Raw genomic sequence first — 22989 nt, 5'->3', positions numbered from 1 at the left:
GGGAAGGTTCTAAAGCCAGCTCTCCTCAAAGGATGCCTTGGTAGTAATGATTATTAACCATCTGGAGACAGAAAAATGTGATTGTGTAAATAACATCTTAATACCCTATGGGTATAATATAATGTAAGTTAAATGGATAAATACTCAAAATGATTGTTGTGTTTTACATTCACCATGGCAGCTGGACACTCTAATCTTAGGATAAAATAGGTGTGATAAACCCTGATGACAATGTGGAGAAAAATCACAGGAACATTGCTTTCTATGTTCATTATTCTATTTAGTCAACCATCCGCTCAAGGAAAAGATCCATAACTTTCTTCAGATGCTAAATTTGATGACTCAAGTTTATTGTTAATGTTAGCAATCCGTGGTTATTTTCCTCTAGCTAGATTTGTCCTGTTGTGACATTTGTGTAAGAGAAGTTAGTTAGGCTCTTCCCCACAGCATCCTCTGGTACCTCTTTTGCATACCTGTATCAACAGTGACAAAAACAGAGTGCTTGGGTCTACTTTTACAAATGATAACCACATGCCTCAGACTTCTTTTCTGTGAGTTATTTGGAGAAAGCTAGGAGGACAACTGAAGGTCCTATAGGCGTCAACTCCTTGTGAAACAGTAATTTTCAAAGATAAAATGTACTACAGAGCTTTAAAAGCAATAGTCATTGTGTTTAACTTTTTGTTTCTTAAGTTCCATCTGTGAATACATTCTGTTTTTGCAGGTTTTAAGAAGAAGCAGCGAAGAAGAGAAGGTTCTTTGCTTGGTTCGGCAGCGTACCGGCCACCACTGTCCTACAGCAGTGACAGTGGTGCTGATCCTGGTATGGGATGGCATTCCCCTTCCCATGGCAGACAGATTGTATACGGAGCTTACCCAAAACCTGAGGACGTACAATGGGCATCCCACAGACCGAAGATGCACGCTCAATGAAAAGTAATCATATCTATTTTGTACTGTCTTGACATTCAGGCTTCTATTATATAATGTTAAATTGTTAATTAATTACCAACTATATATATGGGACAACAAGATTTTAGCTATTGTGTAACTAAAAATAGTGACCATTTCTTTAGAGAAAGACATAATTTCATAGGGAGTTAAGACCATTTTAGGATATCCTGCCTTAGAATATTCTTTTACTGATTCTTTCTTGGATATCTCATCCCACTCACCTCAAGTATCTGGAGCAGACTGGTTTTTCCATAAAGGAATAGCTTCCTCTGCAAGGAACTGTACCACTTTGCATTTCCTCCAGCAATGTGAGAGAGTATCTGTTTTTTTAATCTTCAACCTTATTTGTGTCTCAGTTTTGAATGGTATGTAAGGATATTTTTCTATCTCTCAAGATATAGAGTAATTCACCCATGTTTTCTTTTAGAATTTTTTGAAATCATAAATGATGAGAGAGAATCATTGATCGGCTCCCTCCTACACAACACACACAAGGGATCAAGTGACCTCCTGGTTCATAGGTCAATGCTCAACCATTGAGCCCCACTGGCTGGCCTATAGTATATTTTAATATTTGGTAGGGTTAGCTTGCCACTCTTACTGTTTTTCAAGACTTGTTATTCTTTTTTTTTCCCTTTGTGCTTTTAAACAAACTTCATAATCAACTTTGTAGTATTAAGGTAAATCTAATTATATTTTTAATGAGACTGCATTAAATTATAATAAATGGACATCTTTATGATAATGAATCTTGCTATCCCATAGATGGTCTTGTTTTTTTCAGGTTTCCTTGTGTATCCTTCAGGAGAGTTTTATGTAGTTTTCTTCAAATAGGTCTCTTTTTAAGAAGAAATGTCATTATACAAAATATAATAAAAATATCATTCCTTCTAATTCCCACACAAGATTAATTAGTATACTTCCCAGAGCATTCATTTATGCTTATATTTCCATTTCATTATATTTTTCTTTTTAATGGCCACAAGTTTGTGTACATCTTTTTTGTTGTTGTTAATCCTCACCTGAGGGTATTTTACCATTGGATTTGTTTTTTTTTTTTTAGAGAGAGGGAAAGACAGAGAGAAACACTGATGTGAGAGAAACACATCTACTGGTTGCCTCCAGCTTGTGCCCTAATCAGGGTGTAGGCTAGAGAGGACCCTACAACCAAGGTACATGCCCTTGACTGTAATCAAACCCAGGACCCTTTGGTGCAGACCAATGCTCTATCCACTGAGTCAAACCAGCTAGGGCTGTACATAAGTTTTAATGTCTTCTAATTATTTTATATGGGTACACAATAATTTTTTATTTGGAGACACTGCTTTAAATGATAACACATATATTGTCTTATTCAATCTTTTCAAGAATCCAATAGTTATATTTCACCCAATGTAGATCTAGCATTTTTTCAATAATTATTTTTATAGAAAATATGTAAGAATGCTTAAATGAATGCTTACCTAGATTACATCATTGTTACTGGTTTGTTATATTTGCATTTATACTCTTAGGCACATAGACACACATATTTATGTATATACATATTTTTATTACTGATTTTTAAGTATTTTCTTCTGTATTATTTGTGAAATACTTTCACACTTAAGACTTCTTCCCCTAAATAACACTTTGTAAGTTACTAGTGTCTTGGTGCATGGATTTGTGTAAATTGAAAGGAAATTAATTAATATTTTAATATTGCTATTCACCCTTTCTCTGTAATAGAAGTATCAACCAAATTCTCAATCAACAATGACAGATTGAAACACACGTGCGATTGGCACCAGCAAGGACTTTATATGTATCACTCATGTGCGAGTCAACTTAGCCTCATAGAATCCTAAAGCATTCTTTTGCATAAACCCAGTACAATAATCAAAATCAGAAACAATTAGTTAAAATGATCTAGTCTACAGTCCTTATTCAAATATCTGTTTCCCAATAATAATCTTTATCATAATTTTTCCCCAACCCAGATTGGGTGGATTAAGTTGTTTTTTATCTTTTGCTCGCTTAATCCTTTAATCTCACTTCTTTATGTTACAGGACATTGACATTTTTTTAAGGAATGGGTTAATTTTGTACAGTGTTGCTCAGTTTTGGCTTGTCTGATTGTTTTTGCCTGATTCAATTCAGTTCAGGAATTACTGGCATACTATACTCAATCCATAAAATTAGGATTTATGAGTCCATTTATTCCATTTCAGAGATGTTGACTGTTTAAGGTATTCTTTGGAACCTCTAAGTGACTTCACGTACAATATATATGATTGTTTTCAGGCCTCAAAGAATTATATCAATGTGTTTTATCGATGGAGGAAGTAATGTTCAAAGTGGTCATGAGATGCTATAGTTTTCATTTCTGATAGGGATCAGATCTGGGATGTAAATCCAGGCCCTTTATATTCCATTCTCAGACCATCTTCAAATCCAACAGATTATGAGTGTTTTAGATCTGTATGGTTTATTAGAGATTATTTAGATTTGCAGTCTTGAGCATTTTATTTAAAATTTTATTCGATATTTAAAAATCCTGTATAATAAAAGTCTAATTTGAAAATCAATTGAACAGCAGAACAACCGGTCACTATGATGCGTACTGACCACTGGGGGCAGAAGGTCAACACAGGAGCTCGCCCCCTGGCAGTCAGTGCACTCCCACAGGGGGAGTGCTGCTCATCCAGAAGTCGGGCTCATGGCTGATGAGCGCAGCAGCTTGTGGCCAGAAGCGGAAGCCTCTGCTGCATCTGCGGTAGCGCTAAGGACCCCTCGGGGAATGTCCAACTGCTGGCTTAGTTCCGCTTCCCCGAGGGGTCCCAGCCTGCAAAAGGGCGCAGGCTGCGCTGAGGGAACACCCTCCTAGCTCCCCGCCCCTTCAGTGCATGAATGTTGTGCACTGGGCCTCTAGTTAGTTTAATTATAGTCACATATATAGTTCACATTGTGTTATTAACAGTAGTTAGACATAATAATAAAATATATATTAAAATCAGTTTATTAGCCATGTGTACTTTTAACGTTATATGAACCTCTCTGAAGTATTGTCCTGCTTTATCAGTTCATTGCTTTGCAATTACCATCTTACAGTCGTACCTGTACATGTCAAGGAATTGATCCTGAGACTTGTGGAGCTTCATTCTCTTTTGGCTGTTCGTGGAGTATGTACTTTAATGGCTGCAAATTTGGTAGAAGCCCAAGCCCTAGAAGATTTAGAATTGATCCAAGTTCTCCCTTACATGTAAGTGCCTTTTTAACTTTTGAATTATACACTGAATATATATATATATGTATATGTATATATACGTATATATTTCTTTTAAATGTTTTTCACAAGTAAAAATTTTAAGTATTAAAAGTAGTGACAAAACAGTAAAAATATGTACACTTATGGAAATACATCATAATTATAAATAAAGGAGGTAAATCTATCAAGCCAAATTCCAATTGTCCCTGGCTCCCTCCTCCTTTTCCCCTAACCCCGGAGATAACTATTATTAAAAGAACATCTAGCATTTTATACCCAGCCAAAGTAGGAAGCCGTTTCACAGACTCAGAAAGTTTACTACCCACAGACCTACTATGAAAGAATTACTAAAGGACGTATTCCAGAAAGAAGATATGTGAGACCGGAAGCAATCTGTCCGGGACACGAGGCCATGGTGAGCAAAGAAATTACTCAACCTTATTGTTAAGTTTAAATAAGTTGAGTACTTACATTTTTACATTACAAATAACAAGCTATAAGTATAACTCCATTCTCTTAACAACTCAAGTGTGCATAGTCAGTGGGAGGGGTGGGGCACCTGTAACAACTAAGTGTGGTGATGTTTTATGCTTTGTTTGGAGTGGGAATGGTTTAGATACTGATTAACTCTAAGATCAGTGTTTTTCAATCTTTGAACTCTAAGAGTAAAAAAAATTTTATATCACAAACCACTATACAGATATATACAAGTAATTAATTTAAACAAAACTATTAGAAAAAAAACTTAACTTTATTATATGTAACAATGAAAATATTTTAAAAACTAAAACTTAATATCTAATATAGTGCTTTCTAAGTATCTGTACGATGCAGTAAGATTTTTGAAGAATTTCATTTATTTTTTAAATGCTAGTTGTGACCTACTAGACTGATTTAATGGCCCACTAATTAGTTATACCCACAGCTTGGAAAACACTGCTCTAGATGTCAGTAAAACGTATTTGCATGTTTAACATTTTTTTTTTTAGATGAATAAAAATAGAATTTATAGCTTTGAATTATTTGGGGTGGGTGTATTAAACAGCAAACCATCGATAAATTAGCAAAGGGAATTTACACAAAATCATTATGATACGGATAAATGGAAAAGACAATAGCAGGAATTAATCTTATTATATCTGTAATACAATGGCTACAACATCTTTCAAAAAGGCTTAGTATTTGAGCAACAGGTCACAGTTTGATTCCCAGTCAGGGCACATGCCCTGGTAACGGGCTCAATCCCCAGCGTTGGGAGTGCAGAAGGCAGCCAATCAGTGATTCTCTCTCTTCATTGATGTTTCTATCTCTCTCTCCTTCTCATTTCTTCTCTGAAATCAAACAAGCTTGGAATTGAATGAATAATGATCTCTTGAAAGAGATCATTTATTTAGCATTTTGTATATTCCCCATCTATTGCAATGAAACAAGGAAAAGATTCAAGAGATAGAACTGTTATTTGCAAATAAAGTACCAAAGAAGTCTAACAAAAAGTGTGTTAGATATTTGGGGAGAAAACTATTAAAAAATTAGTAAAGGGCATATAAAATACCTGATAATGGAAAGTTGCTCTGTTGTGTCAAAGATCTGACACTTAATAATGTGATATCAGTTGTCCCTTAAAATTAACCAATTGAATTTTCTTTCCAAATATTATATGATGAAACTTAGCATGTAAATATATTAATAATATTAACATGACTCCAATTTCTATTCTATCACAATAATACTGTTTTATAATTAATAAATGTGAGGTCAGTTTTTGCTTATGGTTATTATTGATAATTAGTAACATTTATATAATCCTTATAATACAAGATGACATAGTGCTCATTCCAGGAACTGAGTGAAGGCCAGTATGAATCTCAGCGGGCAAGGGAGAGTGAGGTGCATATAATGTCCTTGGAAGCCACTTCCAAGATTTTGGAAGATCATTGAAAGGTTTTAAGAAAGAGAGTGATATAATTATTACATTTGTAATTTAAAGAATTCTCTATGGCTACCCTTTGAATAATGCATTGCAGTTGACCAAGAGTAGGTTCAACAAAATGAGCAAGTAGCTTGTATTATGATTGTGACAGAGGAAATGGTGAGCAATGGTTGGACTGGTGAGATTTTTAAAATTAGAGGGTGGCCCTGGCCGGTTTGGCTCAGTGGATAGAGCGAAGGCCTGCAGATTAAAGGGTCCCAATTCGATTCTGGTTAGGGGCACATGCCCCGACTGTGGACTCTATCCCCAGTGGGGGGCATGCAGGAGGCAACCAATCAATGATTCTTCTCATAATTTATCTTTTGACTCTGTCTCTCCCTGTCCCTTCCTCTCTGAAATCAATAAAAATAAAATTAGATGGTGGATCTATTTTTTGACCAAAGGGTATGCTAACCTACTGCCAGGGTGGTAGAGGACTGGGTAATCTCCTGTTCTGGTGGTAACATGTTATGGATGTGGATAGGATGGTTCTTGAGATCAGATATAGGGTGAGAAGAACAGAGGGATGGTGGCTTGTGCAGGTAAAGATCTTGCATAAGGTAAAGATCTTATTTAAGAGAAATCTTTATATCTGAAACACATTTATTCTAATAAAGCAATTAGAAAGTCAGGGTTTATTTGACTCATTTCCTCCTCCCCAAAACCATTTCCACTCAATAAATGAAATGACATGTTTGACTTGTGACAGTATATTATTAATAATATCTTACTGGCAATAAAACATTCTACCCAATATTTTAAGTGTTAGAAAACAATAAAAATCTTTTAAAATAGGGATCCTATATAATAAAAGGCTAATATGCAAATCGACCAGTCACTATGACGCACACTGAGCACCAGGGTACAGATGCTCAACATAGGAGTTGCCTCCTGGTGGTCAGTGCACTCCTACAGGGGGAGCTCCACTCAGCCAGAAGCTGGGTTTATGGCTGGTGGCTAGTGAGCGCAGTGGCAGTGGCAGGAGCTCCCGCCTCTGCAGCAGCGCTAAGGACCCCCCTTCGGTAGATGTCCACCAAGGGGTCCTGGACTGCGAGAGTGTGCAGGCCAGGCTGAGGGGCTCTCCCCTTCACTACAGTGCACAAATGTCGTGTACTGGGCCTCTAGTTTAAATAATTCTAACGTTTTCCCCAAATAAAGAAAATAATTAATGTGTGTATATAGACAGGAAGTGTTTTCAAATAGGATCCTTACTTTCCTGATTCTATCTAGTAAGCTACATTAAGTAACAGATAATTAAGAGATAGATGAATGGAACAGAGTACTCTAGATATAGGGCTTATTTATTTATTTTCCAATGGAAGCATCAACACAATTTGTTAGGAAATCAAAAGGGTTATCCCTGATTTGTTACAGTTGCCAAGATTGAGACTTGTTAGATACACTCAAGAATTAAAGTTCTTATGTCGACATTACTGGTATTAAAGTAGCTAGTATCATTAAATAATATAGCATATGGGTCTCATTTTTAGCGACATGAGCACATTTGTAACTAACCTCTAATATTTAGATTTCTAATTAGCTTATAACATAGAATTTTAGTTTGAAAAGACTGAATGAAAGCATAACAATCACTAATTGTATACGTTCTTAATAATCCATATTATTTTCTATTGTAGCTCTTTCATCAGTGTAAGTATGAATTGTATGATATGCATCGCCCTCCATATCATTTTCATAATCTTAAACTCACCTTACATGATATTGTGAAATAACCTTTATGGACGGTATTTTCCTATAGGAAAAAAACCTTGAAGATAATTTACAGAGTTTGGCCACACAATTAGCTCCAATTTATAGACAGTATGCTCCGGTTGCTTACCAGAACCAGGTATGTTCGGGGACCTTATATAGTACATTTCAACATGGTTGAAATTTCTATGTAAATAAAATGACTGTTAATAGAAAACCTTCCCAATTTGATCTTTTTTATTAGATAGCTTTAACATTATCTAGGATTTTTAAAAAGTATTATTATGGCAATTGAATTAAAACATCATAGAATTATGATTTGTTCTCCATATGAAACTTAGAAAGCAGGAATGTGTGATTGGTTCAACACATGAAAATTAATCAATGTGTTATACCATATTAATAGAACAAAGAAAATCATATAAAGTAAAGTCAGTGAGTAATCCAAGTCTTATATAATAAAAATATTCACCAAACTAACAGTAGAAGGGAATTGCCTCAACCTGGTAAATGACATCCATGAAAAACTCAGAGCTGACAGAATCCTATATAATAAAAGGGTAATATGCAACTTGACCCTAACAGCAGAAAGACTGGGAATGACTGGTCACTATGACACGCACTGACCACCAGGGGGCAGATGCTCGATGCAGGAGCTGTGCCCTGGTGGTAAGTGCGCTGCCACAGGGAGAGCTCTGCTCAGCCACAAGCTAGGCTGATGGCTGCCAGCACAGCTGTGATGGCGGGAGCCTCTCCCGCCTCCTCAGCAGCACTAAGAATGTCCGACTGCAGCTTAGGTCTCCTCCCTGCTGGTAAGTGGACATCCCCCGAGGCCTGCCGGGCTGCCAGAGGGATGTCTGTCTGCCAGCTTGGGCCCAGTAACCCAGGAAGCGGGCCTAAGCCAGCAGGTGGACATCCTCCGAGGGGTCCCAGACTGCAAGACGGCATAGGTTGTGCTGAGGGCCCCCCCCCCCCCACAGTGCACAGATTTTTGTGCACCAGGCCTCTAGTTAATGATAAAAGAGAAATAGCTTTATGCCTAATATCTGAGACAAGATAAAAATGTCAAATGTCACCACTTGAGTGAAACATGTTGGAGGTTCTAGTCAGGACAATTAAGCAAGTAAAAGAAATCCAAACTAAAAACGAAGGGATAAAACAATGTCTAATTACCAGTGATATGATACGGTATCCAGAAAATAGTGAACCATGCACACACACACACACAGAATTAGAAATAAGTGTTAACATAACAAACCCACACCTGAAACCTTTATGTTCTTGTTCTTGTTGACTAATATCACCCCAGTCAATTTAATTAATTAATTAATTAAAAATAAACAATTTAAACAAAAGAACTTATAAGTGACTGCAGCAAGGTTTCTGCATACGAGATCATTATGCAAATTCATTGCATTTGTATGCACTAGCAATAGACATTTGTAAAATATAATTAAAAGAAAGTAGACCATCAGAATTTTTAAATGTTGTGTTTCAAAGGACATCAACAAGAAAACAGGGTGAGGGGAGATGGTGAGATGTTGCAGAACGGGTACAAACTCAGCTATCCTATCTAATAAAAGAGAAAGATGGTAATTAGCGTATGACCGCTACCCTTCCCATTGGCTAATCAGGGCGATATGCAAATAAACTGCCAGCCAAGATGGCGGCCGGCAGCCAGGCAGCTTGAAACTAACATGAGGCTTGCTTGCTTCAGTGACGGAGGAAACCAACGTTCCCCGCCTGCCTTTCCGGCCTCTGAGCATGCAGTTTGAAATATTGTAACAAATATAGAACCTAAACAAAACCCCAGAAACCTGCTTTCATCGAGGTATCTCAGAGCTGGAGTTATACATTGTTTCGATTATAGAATGCAAACAAACCAGATACCTGCTTTCAGCAGCAGAAGCCTCAGAGCTGGAGCCAGAGCTCAGCCATCATCCCCTCATCCAGGCTGGCCAGGCATCCCAGTGGGGACCCCTACCCTGAAGGGTGTGTGACCAGCTGCAAACAGCCATCATCCCCTCACCCAGGCTGGCCAGGCACCCCAGTGGGGACCCCCACCCTGAAGGGTGTGTGACCAGCTGCAAACAGCCATCATCCCCTCACCCAGGCTGGCCAGGCACCCCAGTGGGGACCCCCACCCTGATCCAGGACACCAGGGCAAACCAGCCAGCCCCACCCATGCACTAGGCCTCTATCCTATATAGTAAAAGGATAATATGCCTCCCAGCACCGACGGCTCCCGGCACCGGGATCAGTGAGACGGGGCAGCACCCAAGCCCCCTGATCACCCTGCGGCTCTGTGTGTGACAGGGGGTGGGGCCACAACCTCCCTATCCGCCCTGCTCTGTTCGTGACAGGGGAAGGCGCCCCAACCTCCTGATCAGCCCTGCTCTGTGCCTGATATGGGGGAGCTCCCCAACCCCCTGATCACCCTGTGGCTCTGTGTGTGACAGGGTGTGGTGCCCCAATTCCCCCCAAACCTCCCCCCCCCCCCCCACGGGCCCTGCTCTGTGTGTGACAGGGTAGAGCCATTACCTCCCCATCGGCCCTGCCCTGAGTGTGACAGTGGCGGCCCCCTAACCCCCGATCGGCCCTGCTCTGTCCATGACAGGGGGCGGCGCCCCAACTCCCCAATCGGCCCTGCTCTGAGCCCGACCAGGGGCTGCACCTAGGGGTTGGGCCTGCCCTCTGCCACCCGGGAGCAGGCCTAAGCCAGCAGGTCGTTATCTCCCGAGGGGTCCCAGACTGCGAGAAGGTACAGGCCAGGCTGAGGGACCCCTCCCCTTCACCCCCGTGTGCACAAATTTTTGTGCACCGGGCCTCTAGTATGATACATAAAATCAGGGGAACTCATGCACATGTGAATTAACCAATACTATATTATATACTTAAAATTGTTAAGAGATCTTCAATGTTACCACTCCAAACACAAAATCATTTTAATTATGTGAAGGGATTGGAATGTTAACTAAACTTATGGTGGCAGTCATTTTGCATACATGCATGTATCTCATCATCGCATTGTGCACCTTAAACTTACAGGTTACAGGTCAGAAATAGGTCAGTTAAAACGGCGGAGCAGGGGGTGAGTTTAAACAAAGACAACCACAGAATGGAAGAAAATATTTATAAATCTTGTACCAGAACAGAAAATAAGTGTAAATATTTTATTATTTTAAAGATGCATCAGTCCATATTTTTTAAATCTTTATTTTATTTGTATTATGCATAACATGCTCTCTCTCTTCAATTTCAGCTTTTTGTTTACTTTTATTAATGTACTTCCTATACTTTTTCATGAATGTATGTATATTTAATTTTATGCACATTGGAAATTGTATACATGATTAAGACACTCTATTTTTCTTTCTACGTAGCATGACTTGGCTACTTAAATAAACAATAAGTGGGCATTAGTGTAGTCACCCTGCCTTCAGTCATAGCAATTACCATTTTACCCACGTATCCTCAACCTCTTTTTCCTGAAAGTCACTAGACGACACATTCAGTACAGCAGTACTGTCGCTTAGGACAGCTCTGAAATTACAAACTAATTAATTTAAGAACTTTGTCAGGAAGTGATTTTTACTCTTTACTGAAATTGATTCTTTCTGTCTGTTATACTGTGTCATACTCCTTTTGTTTTTTTTTAGGTACAATTTGAACATATTGCCCGAGAATGTCGGCTTGGCAACAAAGAAGGTCGTCCTTTCTCTGGGGTCACTGCTTGCGTAGACTTCTGTACCCATGCCCACCGGGACATTCACAACATGAATAATGGGAGCACTGTGGTATGGACCTTGCTCGCTTTTGATTCTAAAACGTCCATTGCTATACGCTTAGGCTAAGGCCTTATATAGGACTTGTGACATCATTTTATATGTTCTGTTGCACAATATAGTAATCAATAGTTTTAATTTAAGTTCTTATTGAAGTACTGGACCTCCAAAAGAGTTGCAGAATTAGCCTTCAACATATATTTTGGCGAAACTCTTGAATTATATATTTAATGGAGGTGTGCTTGCTAGGAGGCAGGAGTTTTCTAATATTCAAACCAACGATTCTGTGCTATCAATCTAGTAGTTAGAAAGTTAGGCAACTCAATTTTTTTTTTTGTAAGAATGCACATTTGAAAAATATGTTATTGATTTTAGAGAGTGGAAGGGAGAATAAACAGAAAAATAGCGATTGGCTGGCTTCTGCACAGTCCCTACTGGGCATGTGCCTTGATCAAACTGGCCACCTCTCACTGCATGGAATGACGCTCAGCTGAGTAACACTAGCCATGGCCTTAATGCTTGCTTCTTTTTTTTTTTTTTTTTTTGCCATCTGTGCTTCAGTGTGTGTGTGTGTGTGTGTGTGTGTGTGTGTGTGTGTGTGTTTTGAGGGAACTGTGCCAAATTTCTCATCTTTTTAATGCATAGAGATTGTTAATGCCAGTGTGTATAAAGTTGCATGAATATTCAAAAATCAAGAGATACTGGCTTGGCTTGTGTGGCTCGGTTGGTTGGGTCACATCCGGTGCACCAGGAGGTTGCTGGTTCTATTTCACTTCAATGCACATGCCCAGGTTGCATGATTAATCCCTGGGCAGGAGGCAGTTTATCGATGTTGTGCTCTCACTAGATGTCTTTCTTCCCCTCTCCCTTCCTCTCTCTCAGAAATCAACAAACCAATCTTCTTCTCCTCCTCCTCCTTCTTCTTTTTAGCGAGAGAAAACCCAGGAGGAAATCTTGCAGTACTCCTTTTCTAAGGGAAATGAGTTTGCTTCAAGGAAGTATTTTCTTCTCACCTTGTAAAACAGAGAGATTAGTAGATAATGAATGGGTCTCTTTTTTTGTTTGTTTGTTTGTTTTGTTTTAATATACCAATTTGTTTCCTTGGCCCAGTGTAAGATACAGCTACAGGGTCTTAACAGTGTAATTTAACAGTCACAATCTTATTCATCACTGGTCAATAGACTAGGAGCTATATCACTCCTCTGCACTGATTATTCAGTGTTTTTTCCAAATGTTGGGATTTTATAAATGTGACCAGGTGCCTAGTCAGTGTTGCTCAGCAGTTGAGTGTCAACCCATGAACCAAGAGGTCACACGTTCCATTCTCAGTCAGGGCACATGCCTGGGTTATGGGCTCGATCCCCAGTAGGGATAATGCAGGAGACAGCCATTCAATGATTCACTATTACCTTTCCTTGTCTCTATCTCTAAAATCAATAAAACAACCAAAACCAGTTTGGCTCAGTGGATAGAGCGTTGGCCTGCGGACTGAAAGGTCCCAGGTTCGATTCCGGTCAAAGGCATGTACCTGGGTTGTGGGCATATCCCCAGTGGGAGATGTGCAGGAGGCGGCTGATCGATGTTTCTCTCTCATCGATGTTTCTAGCTCTCTATCTCTCTCCCTTCCTCTCTGTAAAAAATCAATAAAAAAAATATATTAAAAAAAATAAAATAAAATCAATAAAACAATATTTTTTAAAAATCTCTCCAGGTGACTCTTAGCCAGAGTGGTTCATCGTCATCATTTGGCTAGTACATTTTACCTGAGTTTGCCGCATTCCAAAATATCAGTCATCGCCGAAACCGGTTTGGCTCAGTGGATAGAGCGTCGGCCTGCGGACTGAAAGGTCCCAGGTTCGATTCCGGTCAAGGGCATGTACCTGGGTTGCGGGCACATCCCCAGTCGGGGATGTGCAGGAGGCGGCTGATCGATGTTTCTCTCTCATCCGATGTTTCTGACTCTCTATCTCTCTCCCTTCCTCTCTGTAAAAAATCAATAAAATATATTTTTTAAAAAAACACAAAAAACAAAATATCTATCATCAAGCAGGGTTAGGTTCACGTTTAACCTAAATGCTTTTTTTTAAAGTATATTCTTTATTTAATTATATATTTTTATTGATATTCGAGAGTAAGGAGAAGGAGAGATAGAAACATCAATGATGAGAGAGAATCATTGATTGGCTGCCTCCTGCATGCCCCCTACTAGGGATTGAGCCCACAACCCAGGTATGTGCCCTTGACTGGATTGGAACCTGGCACCCTTCTGTCCACAGGCCGACGCTCTATCCACTGTTCATGCTCATTCTTTTGCACTGCTGTTGTTATTCATTCCATGAGGCTCGTGCCTAGTTCTTGGCATAATTATAAATTTCCCCATCTTAAAATACCTGAACCCTTGAAATTCTGTCAAATTTTCTTCTACCCTGTCTGTTTCTTATTATATTTCTCATGTTTAGTCCTTGTCCCCTTCTTAGCCTCTCTACGGACAAATCAATTGATTGACATAAACATTTACTAGTAAAATATTTGGTTTTTTAACAGAACGTTTCTAAGTTACTAAATTTTAAAATATTGAAATCAAGAGAGTTCAGTATTTCAAGGTTTGCGAGTAAATTTGACTAGTGATATTGAGAAAATAGTAAGATTTAAAAAACTTTTAGTCTACCTGACTTTATCATCTGTTTCTATCAACCTTGGAAATCAAATGTTGGAAACAATTGTATATGCTTTTAATGGACCTTTAATGACATTTGAAAATTAAAGTAGTTTATGAAGAAGAATTAAGCATCAAAAGTTAGGAATTTTCTGTATATAGTTCTGTATTTTTACTTCTCTACAATTTATGAAAACAATGTAAGGAGAAGGCCTGAGAGATAGGTTATATACCAGACAGAATTTTCTTACGATGTCCTGTTTATCATTCAAGCAAAGACAGCCCTGGCCATTTTTCTCAGTGGTTAGAGCCCTGGTCTGCACACAGAAGGATCATGGGTTCTGTTCCCAGTCAAGGGCAGGTACCTCAGTTGCAAGTTTCGCATCCCTGGTAGCCGATGGATGAGTGTTTCTCTCAGTTCAGTGTTTCTCTTTTGTCTCTCCTCCCACTCCCCTTTCTCTGTCCCTTCCATGCTCTAGAAATCAATGTGAAAGAAAATCCTCAGGTCAGGGTTATAAAAACAACAACACAAGTCAGGCAAATTATGATAGAAACAAAATGGAGCAGAAAGAGACAATTTATCAAGATACAGTACGTCAGTTATTTTTAAAAAAAACAAGTAAAATATATGTCTTGCTAGAAAAGGAAATCTCTTTTGTTTTATGAATATCTGTCAATTTATTTAGTGAAGGCAGGAAAGATAAATTCCACCTAACACAGAAACGAAAAAGTCCTAAAGAAAACACAGCAAATTAGAAAATTTATTATAATTAAGCTTCCTCTACCTGAAGGATTTTAACATTACTTAAATATTAGAATTAAGATTATGTATTGGCTATAAAATAGTAATTTCTTAATAGTAAATGTTTAACATGAAGGCAGTGAACAACAGTTCACTAACTGCTCTTTAATTCAGGCAATTAAGATGTCATGTAACAGCTAAAAGGCTTCATATTTAAAATGTTGTAAAATATATAAACATGCAATATCATTTACTTATAAAGTCAAGTGAAAATTATAAAGGTCTGCTTTCCAACAATTGATAAGTTCATAGAACTTAATGATGTTGGGTCACTTAATATATAAGCCATTTATCCAAAATTAAAATACCAGTAGTAACCAATTGAACATAAAATTTGAATACAGATCCCTTGCATTATGGCAACGAGATGGTAGGAATAACTATGATGAATGTGCAGGACCTACATTTTCCATTTTTTCTTCCTATCAGGTTTGTACCTTAACACGAGAAGATAACCGCTCATTTGGTATCGTTCCTCAAGATGAGCAGCTGCATGTTCTACCCCTTTATAAATTATCAGACACAGATGAGTTTGGCTCAAGGGAAGGAATGGAAGCTAAGATCAGATCTGGGGCCATAGATGTCCTCACACCGTGTCGCAAAAAAAGAACATGTTTTACTCAGCCAATTCCTCGTTGTGGGAAGAAAAGAGCAGCGATGATGACAGAAGTCTTCACGCGTAAGATAAAGGCTGTGGAGAAGAAACTCATTCCTCGAATCAAGCGGAAGAATAACTCGACAATGCACGACAGTAAGGCTTCATCCCTGTCGCATTTAGGTGAGGCCTCGGACCGTGCTCGTTTTCAGTGTATAAGTTTCCTTTGCACTGTATTCTTCCTCTCCTTTATCTTTGCTACTCTTAGGAATGGGCATTTATGTCAGATATCAGTCCATTACCTTAGCTAATTGTTTTATCTCTTTTTTAAAAAATATTTTTTTATTGATTTCAGAGAGTTAGGAAGATGGAGAGAGAGAGAGAGAGAGAGAGAGAGAAACATCAGTGTCTTGAGAGTATAGTTGATCTGCTGCCTCCTGCACACCCCCTATTGGGGATGGAGCCGACAACCCAGGCACGTGCCCCTGGCCAGAATGGAACCCAGGACACTTTAGTCCCCAGGCTAACGCTGTATCCACTGAGCCAAACCAGTTAGGGCTCAGTTGTTTTTAATATAACTTCATTAGACTTCAAACTATATATATGACACCAAATATATTTCTACATACTTACCCACACCAAAAATCAACAAAAAAATGCCCCATCTCTATTTTTTTCAAAAACATGTTCTTTTTTTTTTTTTTTTTTAATTCTCATCCAAGGATTAGAGAGAGAAGGTAGGAAAAGAGAGATTGAGATGAAACATCTATCATGCCCTGACCAGAGATAAAAAACGGCCACCTAGGTATGCGCCCGGACCGGGAATCAAACCCAAAACCGTTTGGTGAACAGGAAGATGCTCCAGCCACCGGAGCCACCCAGAAAGGTGGCTTTTTTTGTTCCCCATCTATTTTGAAGCCCTCATCCTCCTTTTTGGCATACATGAAATGACATTACTTCCTCCAAATCTTCCTTGATCAATTTAATTATCCTACTCCACTAGTTTTACTGAGCACCACTCGGAAGCATCTTATGTCTTGGAAATGTAGCCATGGCAATGAGGACAGATAGTGCTGTAAAAGAATTACATTTAAATACATCACAAAGATTCACTAAGAGTAAGGCATTTCTGTGAAGTCATGAAGGAAATGAGAATCTGTAGTGCTCTTATTTGGAGAAATAGCATTCCAGGCAGAAGAAATGCCAAAGGCAGGAAGCTGCAATTTCCCTGGAATGCCTAATGCTAGCAAGGAGGCCATTGTGGTTGGAGCAAGTATGCAATGCAAACAGTTGGAGATCAAATTGGAGAGGTAAGAGGGAATCCAAGCATCTCAGGTTTTGTAGATTGCTGTAAAGACTTTGGTCTTTATTGTGAATGAGAAGAAGTTTACTGGAGATTTCAGTATAGAAAAGGGATGTGATGTCACTCAAACCTAACATTCTGGTTACTAGGTTAAAACTAGAGTAAAGTGGGGCAGCGAATAGAAAAGTAGGGTCATCCCAAATGCCCATCCTAACAATTCAGGAGAGAGACCAGAGTGGCTAAAGAGGACATAAGGAAATATCTAATTCCAGATATGGTTTGAAGGTTAAATCAACAGGATTTCTGATTAAATTTGGCATGTGTCCCCCAAAAAGTGTTAAGGTTTACCCTGATGTTTTTGGCCTGAAGAAACTGGAAGTGTGGAGAAACCAACCAACATGTAACGAGGAATGGGGAGAGGAGAACAGAACTGGAAAGGTAAACAGGAAGACCAGAAGCTCACTTCTGTCTGACTCTCGAGCCTCAGTGATGGAGTATGAACCGGGAGGTTACTGTTCGATTCCCAGTCCCGGCATATGCCTGGGTTTCGGCCTGAATCCCCAGTAGGGGCTGTGCTGGAGGCCCCTGACCAATGATTTTCTCTCATCATTGATGTTTCTATCTCTCTCCCTCCCTCTCTGAAATCAATCAATCAATCTCTCTCTCTCTCTCTCTCTCTATATATATATATATATACACATATATATGTATATATATGTATATATATATTTTTTTTAAAGTACTCTTTAATAACAACAACTCTAAAAAGCATTTTGTACTTATCTTCACATTTGGTGTCCTTTTCTCCGTTTAGGGAATAAAACTGAGACCTTGCAACTTGAAATAAAAAGTGAAACTGAGCCCTAGCCGGTTTGGCTCAGTGGATAGAGTGTCCGCCCGCGGACTGAACGGTCCCGGTTTGATTCGGGTCAAGGGCACATGCCTGGGTTTCGGGCTCAATCCCCTGTAGGGAGCCTGCAGGAGGCAGCCGCTCAATATTTCCCCCTCATTGATGTTTCTATCTCTCTCCCCCTCTCCCTTCCTCTCTGAAATCAATTTAAAAAAAAAAAAAAAAAAAGGTGAAACTGAACCCAATTTTATCTTTAAAGGTTCGGACCACATTCAAATGTACTCACTGATCCCATCCATTCCTCACCCAGTGAAAGAGGCACATTTATCCCGAGACTTCTCGGCCGCCAACACTGCTTCGACCTCAACATCTTTTAAGAACGATGCCTCGGTTTCGTGCGGGTTTCCAGAAAGAAGTAGCGATCCCGACTGCACGGTGCCTTCTGGGAGACAGAGTGATGCCCATGCTGCTGCTGGGGAATGCGATGGAATCGCACAGCCTGGTGAAGTGAGTCCTCTTCCCGCTTTGCCTGCTCCCATGTCCGATTCCCTGGTTGGTTCTGAGCCTCCCGCGGGTCCATCTGAGCAGATCCCTTCTAATGAGCCAAACCAGCAGCCCCCACTCATCACCTCTGCTCCTGAACTTGCTTCCTCTCTGATGGAAGATGAGCAGCATTCGGAAGCAGATGAGCCTCCATCAGATGACCCCCTGTCAGATGACCCCCTGTCGCCCACTGAGGCGAAATTGCCCCACATTGAGGAGTATTGGTCAGATAGTGAGCACATCTTTTTGGATGCCAGTGTTGGTGGGGTGGCCATAGCACCTGCTCATGGCTCTGTGTTAATTGAGTGTGCCCGGCGAGAGCTTCATGCTACCACTCCCGTCCAACACCCAAACAGGAATCATCCTACACGTCTCTCTCTTGTCTTCTACCAGCACAAAAACCTAAATAGGCCCCACCACGGCTTTGAAATAAATAAGATTAAGTACGAGGCTAAAGAACCTAAGAATAAGAAAATTAAGGTCTCAGAGCAGAGCGATCAGGCAGCTAATGAGGGTCCTGAGCTGTCCCCTGAAGCTAATGAATTCAACCAAATTCCTTCTCGCCAGGCATTAACATTAACCCATGACAATGTTGTCACCGTGGCCCCTTATGCTCTCACACACGTTGCAGGGCCCTATAACCATTGGGTATGAAGGTTGTTCTCCCCTTTTTAATGCCTTTGCTAGTGCAGTGTATTTTTCCAAGGTGCTGTTAAAGGAAAGTCATATTGTTGTTTACTAGATAGATCTTCATCTCACCCATTTGAAGGCTGAAGTAAAACAAGCAAATGCAGTAGGGTGGGTATTTCTTAACTGTGACTATATATTTTGACAATTGATAGAAGGTGCACATTTTAAGCAAAAATAAAAAGTTTTATAGTTTTAAATACATAAAGAAATGTTTTGGTTAGGTGTTAACCTTGAGAGAATCACTCAGTTTGGTGCTTTAAATAAGTCTGTTTACTATGAAACGAGTAATTTTTAGAGGCTTTTAACTGATAATGTGCTATGATGTAAAATCAAGATACACAGTGTTAACTCTACACAGCTCCTGGTGCTTAACCACATCGACACAGTTAATTATAAGCTGAATTATTATTTCATGGTGCCATTGTTTCAACATCTTCCAATCATTGCTAGAAAATAGGCATATTCCTTTGAAATAAACCAATGAAAAGTTTTCTCTCTTAAGGTGTCTCTCCTGTATAAAATAATTCATTATTATTAGTAATGGTTGGACGCTGTTCATAAATTGTAAATATATATTTTAAAAGCACTTTCTATTTTTAAAATTAACTTGAAATAGTATAGTATAAGAATCCAATTGTCTATTGTTTGTGCATATTTGCATACAAGAGAAATCATTCTTGCTGTGTAGAGTTCCATCTTATTAACTGCAATATGTATTCATACATGTGTATGGTTTGTGTTTTTTAATGTGTTCTTTCTCATTCATATATTAGCTACTTATATAAAATCAATCATGCAAAAATTGTTAATGATCTCAAATTGGAATTTGAAAGATTATCACCAACATTGATTAATATTTTCTTGGGAACTAAGTAAGTGTGAACGCTTATTGAGCAACATTGACCCCAATTTACTTTCACTGTAACTTTCTCAATATAATCCATCAAAGGTGTTTCCGAAAGGAGATTTGACATAACAGGATTCAGAAGAGTCAAATGCTTCTAAAGTTTCAAGGTAATAAAATACAAAAATTAAGTAGTGAGAACCCTAACCATCCCAAATTGCCTTATTCTGAAAGTCATTCCAGTAGAGACTAAAATTTTAGTAGAAATATTTTGAAAACAAATTCCTTATCATTGCACATGCAAAACAAATAGTAGGAATGATATAAATAAGTTAGTTCAAAGTAGTTTAAACATATTAGTTTTGGGGAAAATGATAACTCTTCTGAGGTAATTGCCTATGATCTAGGTAACAGGAAAGTAGGCATTCTGTTTAGTTTTTAGTCCTCCTATTATTTCTTCTATTACGTTTTCCGGTTCATAGCAAAACAAAAGAGTTTGCCCAAACCAAATTTTAGATCAAGAAGAAATTTCAATGAAATACTTGATTCTGTTAAAATGCAGAGGTGCTATAACATTCAAAGTCTCAGATTCCTCGGGAGTATGGAAAACCTAACGGTGCTTCTCCCCTGGAAATGCCACAGGAAGCCCATAACCGCTAACACTCACAATTCTGGTGCAAAAGCAAACAATTCCAGTAAGCTCTCTAAATAAAATTAATCATAAATTATTAAAATAATATATGGTGCAAAGTATCCGTTTCAAGCTTTTGACTAATCAAAGTAAAGGAATATGAAGGGATTGTAAATAGCAAAATGTCATTGATAGACTGTCTTGTACAACTAGATTTCTGCTTTTGAATAGGTAAAATAGGGTAATTCATTAACTTGTTTTAGTATGTTGTGTGCCTTAGATTTCTGTTGTAAAACATGTATATTTTTGTGAGCCTCTGGTTTCTTATACATTTAAGTATATAAATAAGTGATTGTTTATTGTTTCAGCTGCTTAAATAAGATATTTACTAGTAGTAGACCATCAGGAATATACCCTTGTAATATTTTATTTTAGGCCTTAGCTCTCACTTCAAGTTATTTTCTCACCAGATTTAATGGATAAAACTTAAAGATCCTTTATCCATCCACCCATCTATCCATTCAACACTTACTGAATGTCTGCAAAATTTAAGTAATAGCTTTTGTTTTCTTTGAGTCACCACCCATGACAGTAAACTTGAAGAATTAAAATCCTAGAAGATACTCTAACACACATTTTTCAAAAAAAAAACACACAAAAAAGTAAGCACATTTCCTTCAGAACAGACCGTTGTAATATATGTACAGCAATTCAGATCAGTGGCACTAAGTGAAAGTAAGTTTCCGTAACAATAGAAACTTGAGACACGTGTGTTGATTTAAGGGAGTATTGAGATTTTTGAAATTAGTTGCAATTTACCAAAACAAGTACATGAAAATATCCAGTCTTAGCTAAAAATGTCTCCATTCAGTTATAATTAACACCTGCTGAACCCCATGATGGGAACCACACATGATTCCTGCGTTATTGAACTCTTTCATAAGTTTGCAATCCCATTGTATGCCCTGTAATTTTTTAAAAGCTCATGCTTAAATGTTCTGCAGCATTGTGATTGTATACTGGCTACACTGCTGTTAGAATGCTCTTTTTCATGAAGCAAGGAAATAAATTTATTTGAAATGACATTTTCACTCAGAAAACTGGTTATCTAATATTTCTATACCTCAATTATATTTTACTGTAATGGATCACTTTTGTTTTACCCTTTTTTTTTTTTTTTTTTTTTTTAGCAATCAATCTTCTGCCTTTGGGTTTTCAAACTTCTGCCTTTGTTCATGGTGTGATAATTGAATTCATTGATGCATGCCTCCCAAGTTAGCCCAACCTGTTCATAATATGTTACAAACTTAACTATGATGGGAGAATAACTCCTGTCTAGTGTAGAATCCTACAAAATATGCTGCCCTTCAAATCCTATTTCTAATGCCTTGTAGGCTATCATTGAAAACATTTTTTTCTTGTTAGCTTCATCTACATCCTCTTTCCAATTCATCCACAAAGTACCAAATATATCATGACGTAGACCTGTTTGAAATATATCAGCGATTTTTCACCATTGTGCTACAAGAATTAAATTATACCTTTTTGTGGTGTGTTTTGTTTTTGTTTTTGTCAGATTGGCGAAAGATAATATATTTTTTGATGTGCTGCAGAATTTTAGTAATTAGTTTATTTGTGTCATAAGATAAAAAAGGTTGGAAATCGCTGAAATATGTTGTTATTATTATTATTATTATTATTATTATTGAAAGTGGAGCCTAACAGAATGTATAGCTGTAGGTTAATTTTTGCAACATATTAGCAAAATGTTTGCATCTTAAATAACCTTCCAACATCTTTATGAAATCTGCATGTGGATGAAATAATTTCATTTGTTAAATATAGAATTTTACTATATTAGAACCATAAGCAATTTGCTTAAGACATAACCCCAATACATACTTAATTGAATGCATACTCTTGTAAATGAGATATTGACTTAATTCATATCAAGTATCCTACTTTCTAATGTTATTACTCCATAGATTCCTACCCATTATCATTTATTTCACAATAGCATGTATGGAAAATAGCCTCAAACTATTTAAGTTTAATCTTTTTAATACATATTGAAATCTTTTGTCTGGGACAATGTTTTGACATTGCATGACAACTTCCACCGATAGCAGGCACAGCATTTCTTTTGAATATGACAAAGTAGCTGTATGTGACCTTTAATATATAGCTACTTTCTATTTCACAACTTTTTTGATGCATGGGAATCTTTTTGTCTAGTTTTAGTACAATTGTGAGTTTTTATCTTTTGTAAGAATTAATGGCAAGAATTGTGACATAAGCTAATATAATAGTGGCACCTCACAGTCCTGGAAGACACCTTAGAAGTGATAGAATTCGATCACTGGAGCCCAGAGAGCAGATTTTAATGTCAGCGTGAAATTATTTTTGTAAT

General features: G+C 38.1%; 1 protein-coding gene across 2 annotated transcripts in view; it reads left to right on the top strand.

Moving 5' to 3' along the window:
• TET1 (tet methylcytosine dioxygenase 1) overlaps window positions 1-19274 on the top strand; it is a gene marked incomplete at both ends in the record, with an annotated part of 95751 nt that extends 76477 nt beyond the window's left edge. Inside the window, 8 exons of one of the 2 annotated variants that reach the window (XM_081104402.1) lie at window positions 725-936; window positions 4045-4195; window positions 4530-4616; window positions 7930-8019; window positions 11540-11677; window positions 15553-15901; window positions 17836-17871; window positions 18101-19068. In XM_081104402.1, the coding sequence (XP_080960528.1) occupies window positions 725-936; window positions 4045-4195; window positions 4530-4616; window positions 7930-8019; window positions 11540-11677; window positions 15553-15901; window positions 17836-17871; window positions 18101-19068 (2031 nt within the window). Of the gene's footprint in view, window positions 1-724; window positions 937-4044; window positions 4196-4529; window positions 4617-7929; window positions 8020-11539; window positions 11678-15552; window positions 15902-17835; window positions 17872-18100 lie in introns of both variants that reach the window. The other variant, XM_081104403.1, reaches the window with a different exon arrangement.
• Between the last annotated feature and the right edge of the window lie 3715 nt (window positions 19275-22989).

The sequence above is a fragment of the Myotis nattereri genome (genome assembly GCF_964212035.1).
Source record: "Myotis nattereri genome assembly, chromosome: 13".
NCBI lineage: Eukaryota > Metazoa > Chordata > Mammalia > Chiroptera > Vespertilionidae > Myotis > Myotis nattereri.
The sequence above is the reverse complement of the archived record's forward strand: the minus strand, read 5'-3'. Positions and strand labels throughout refer to the sequence as shown.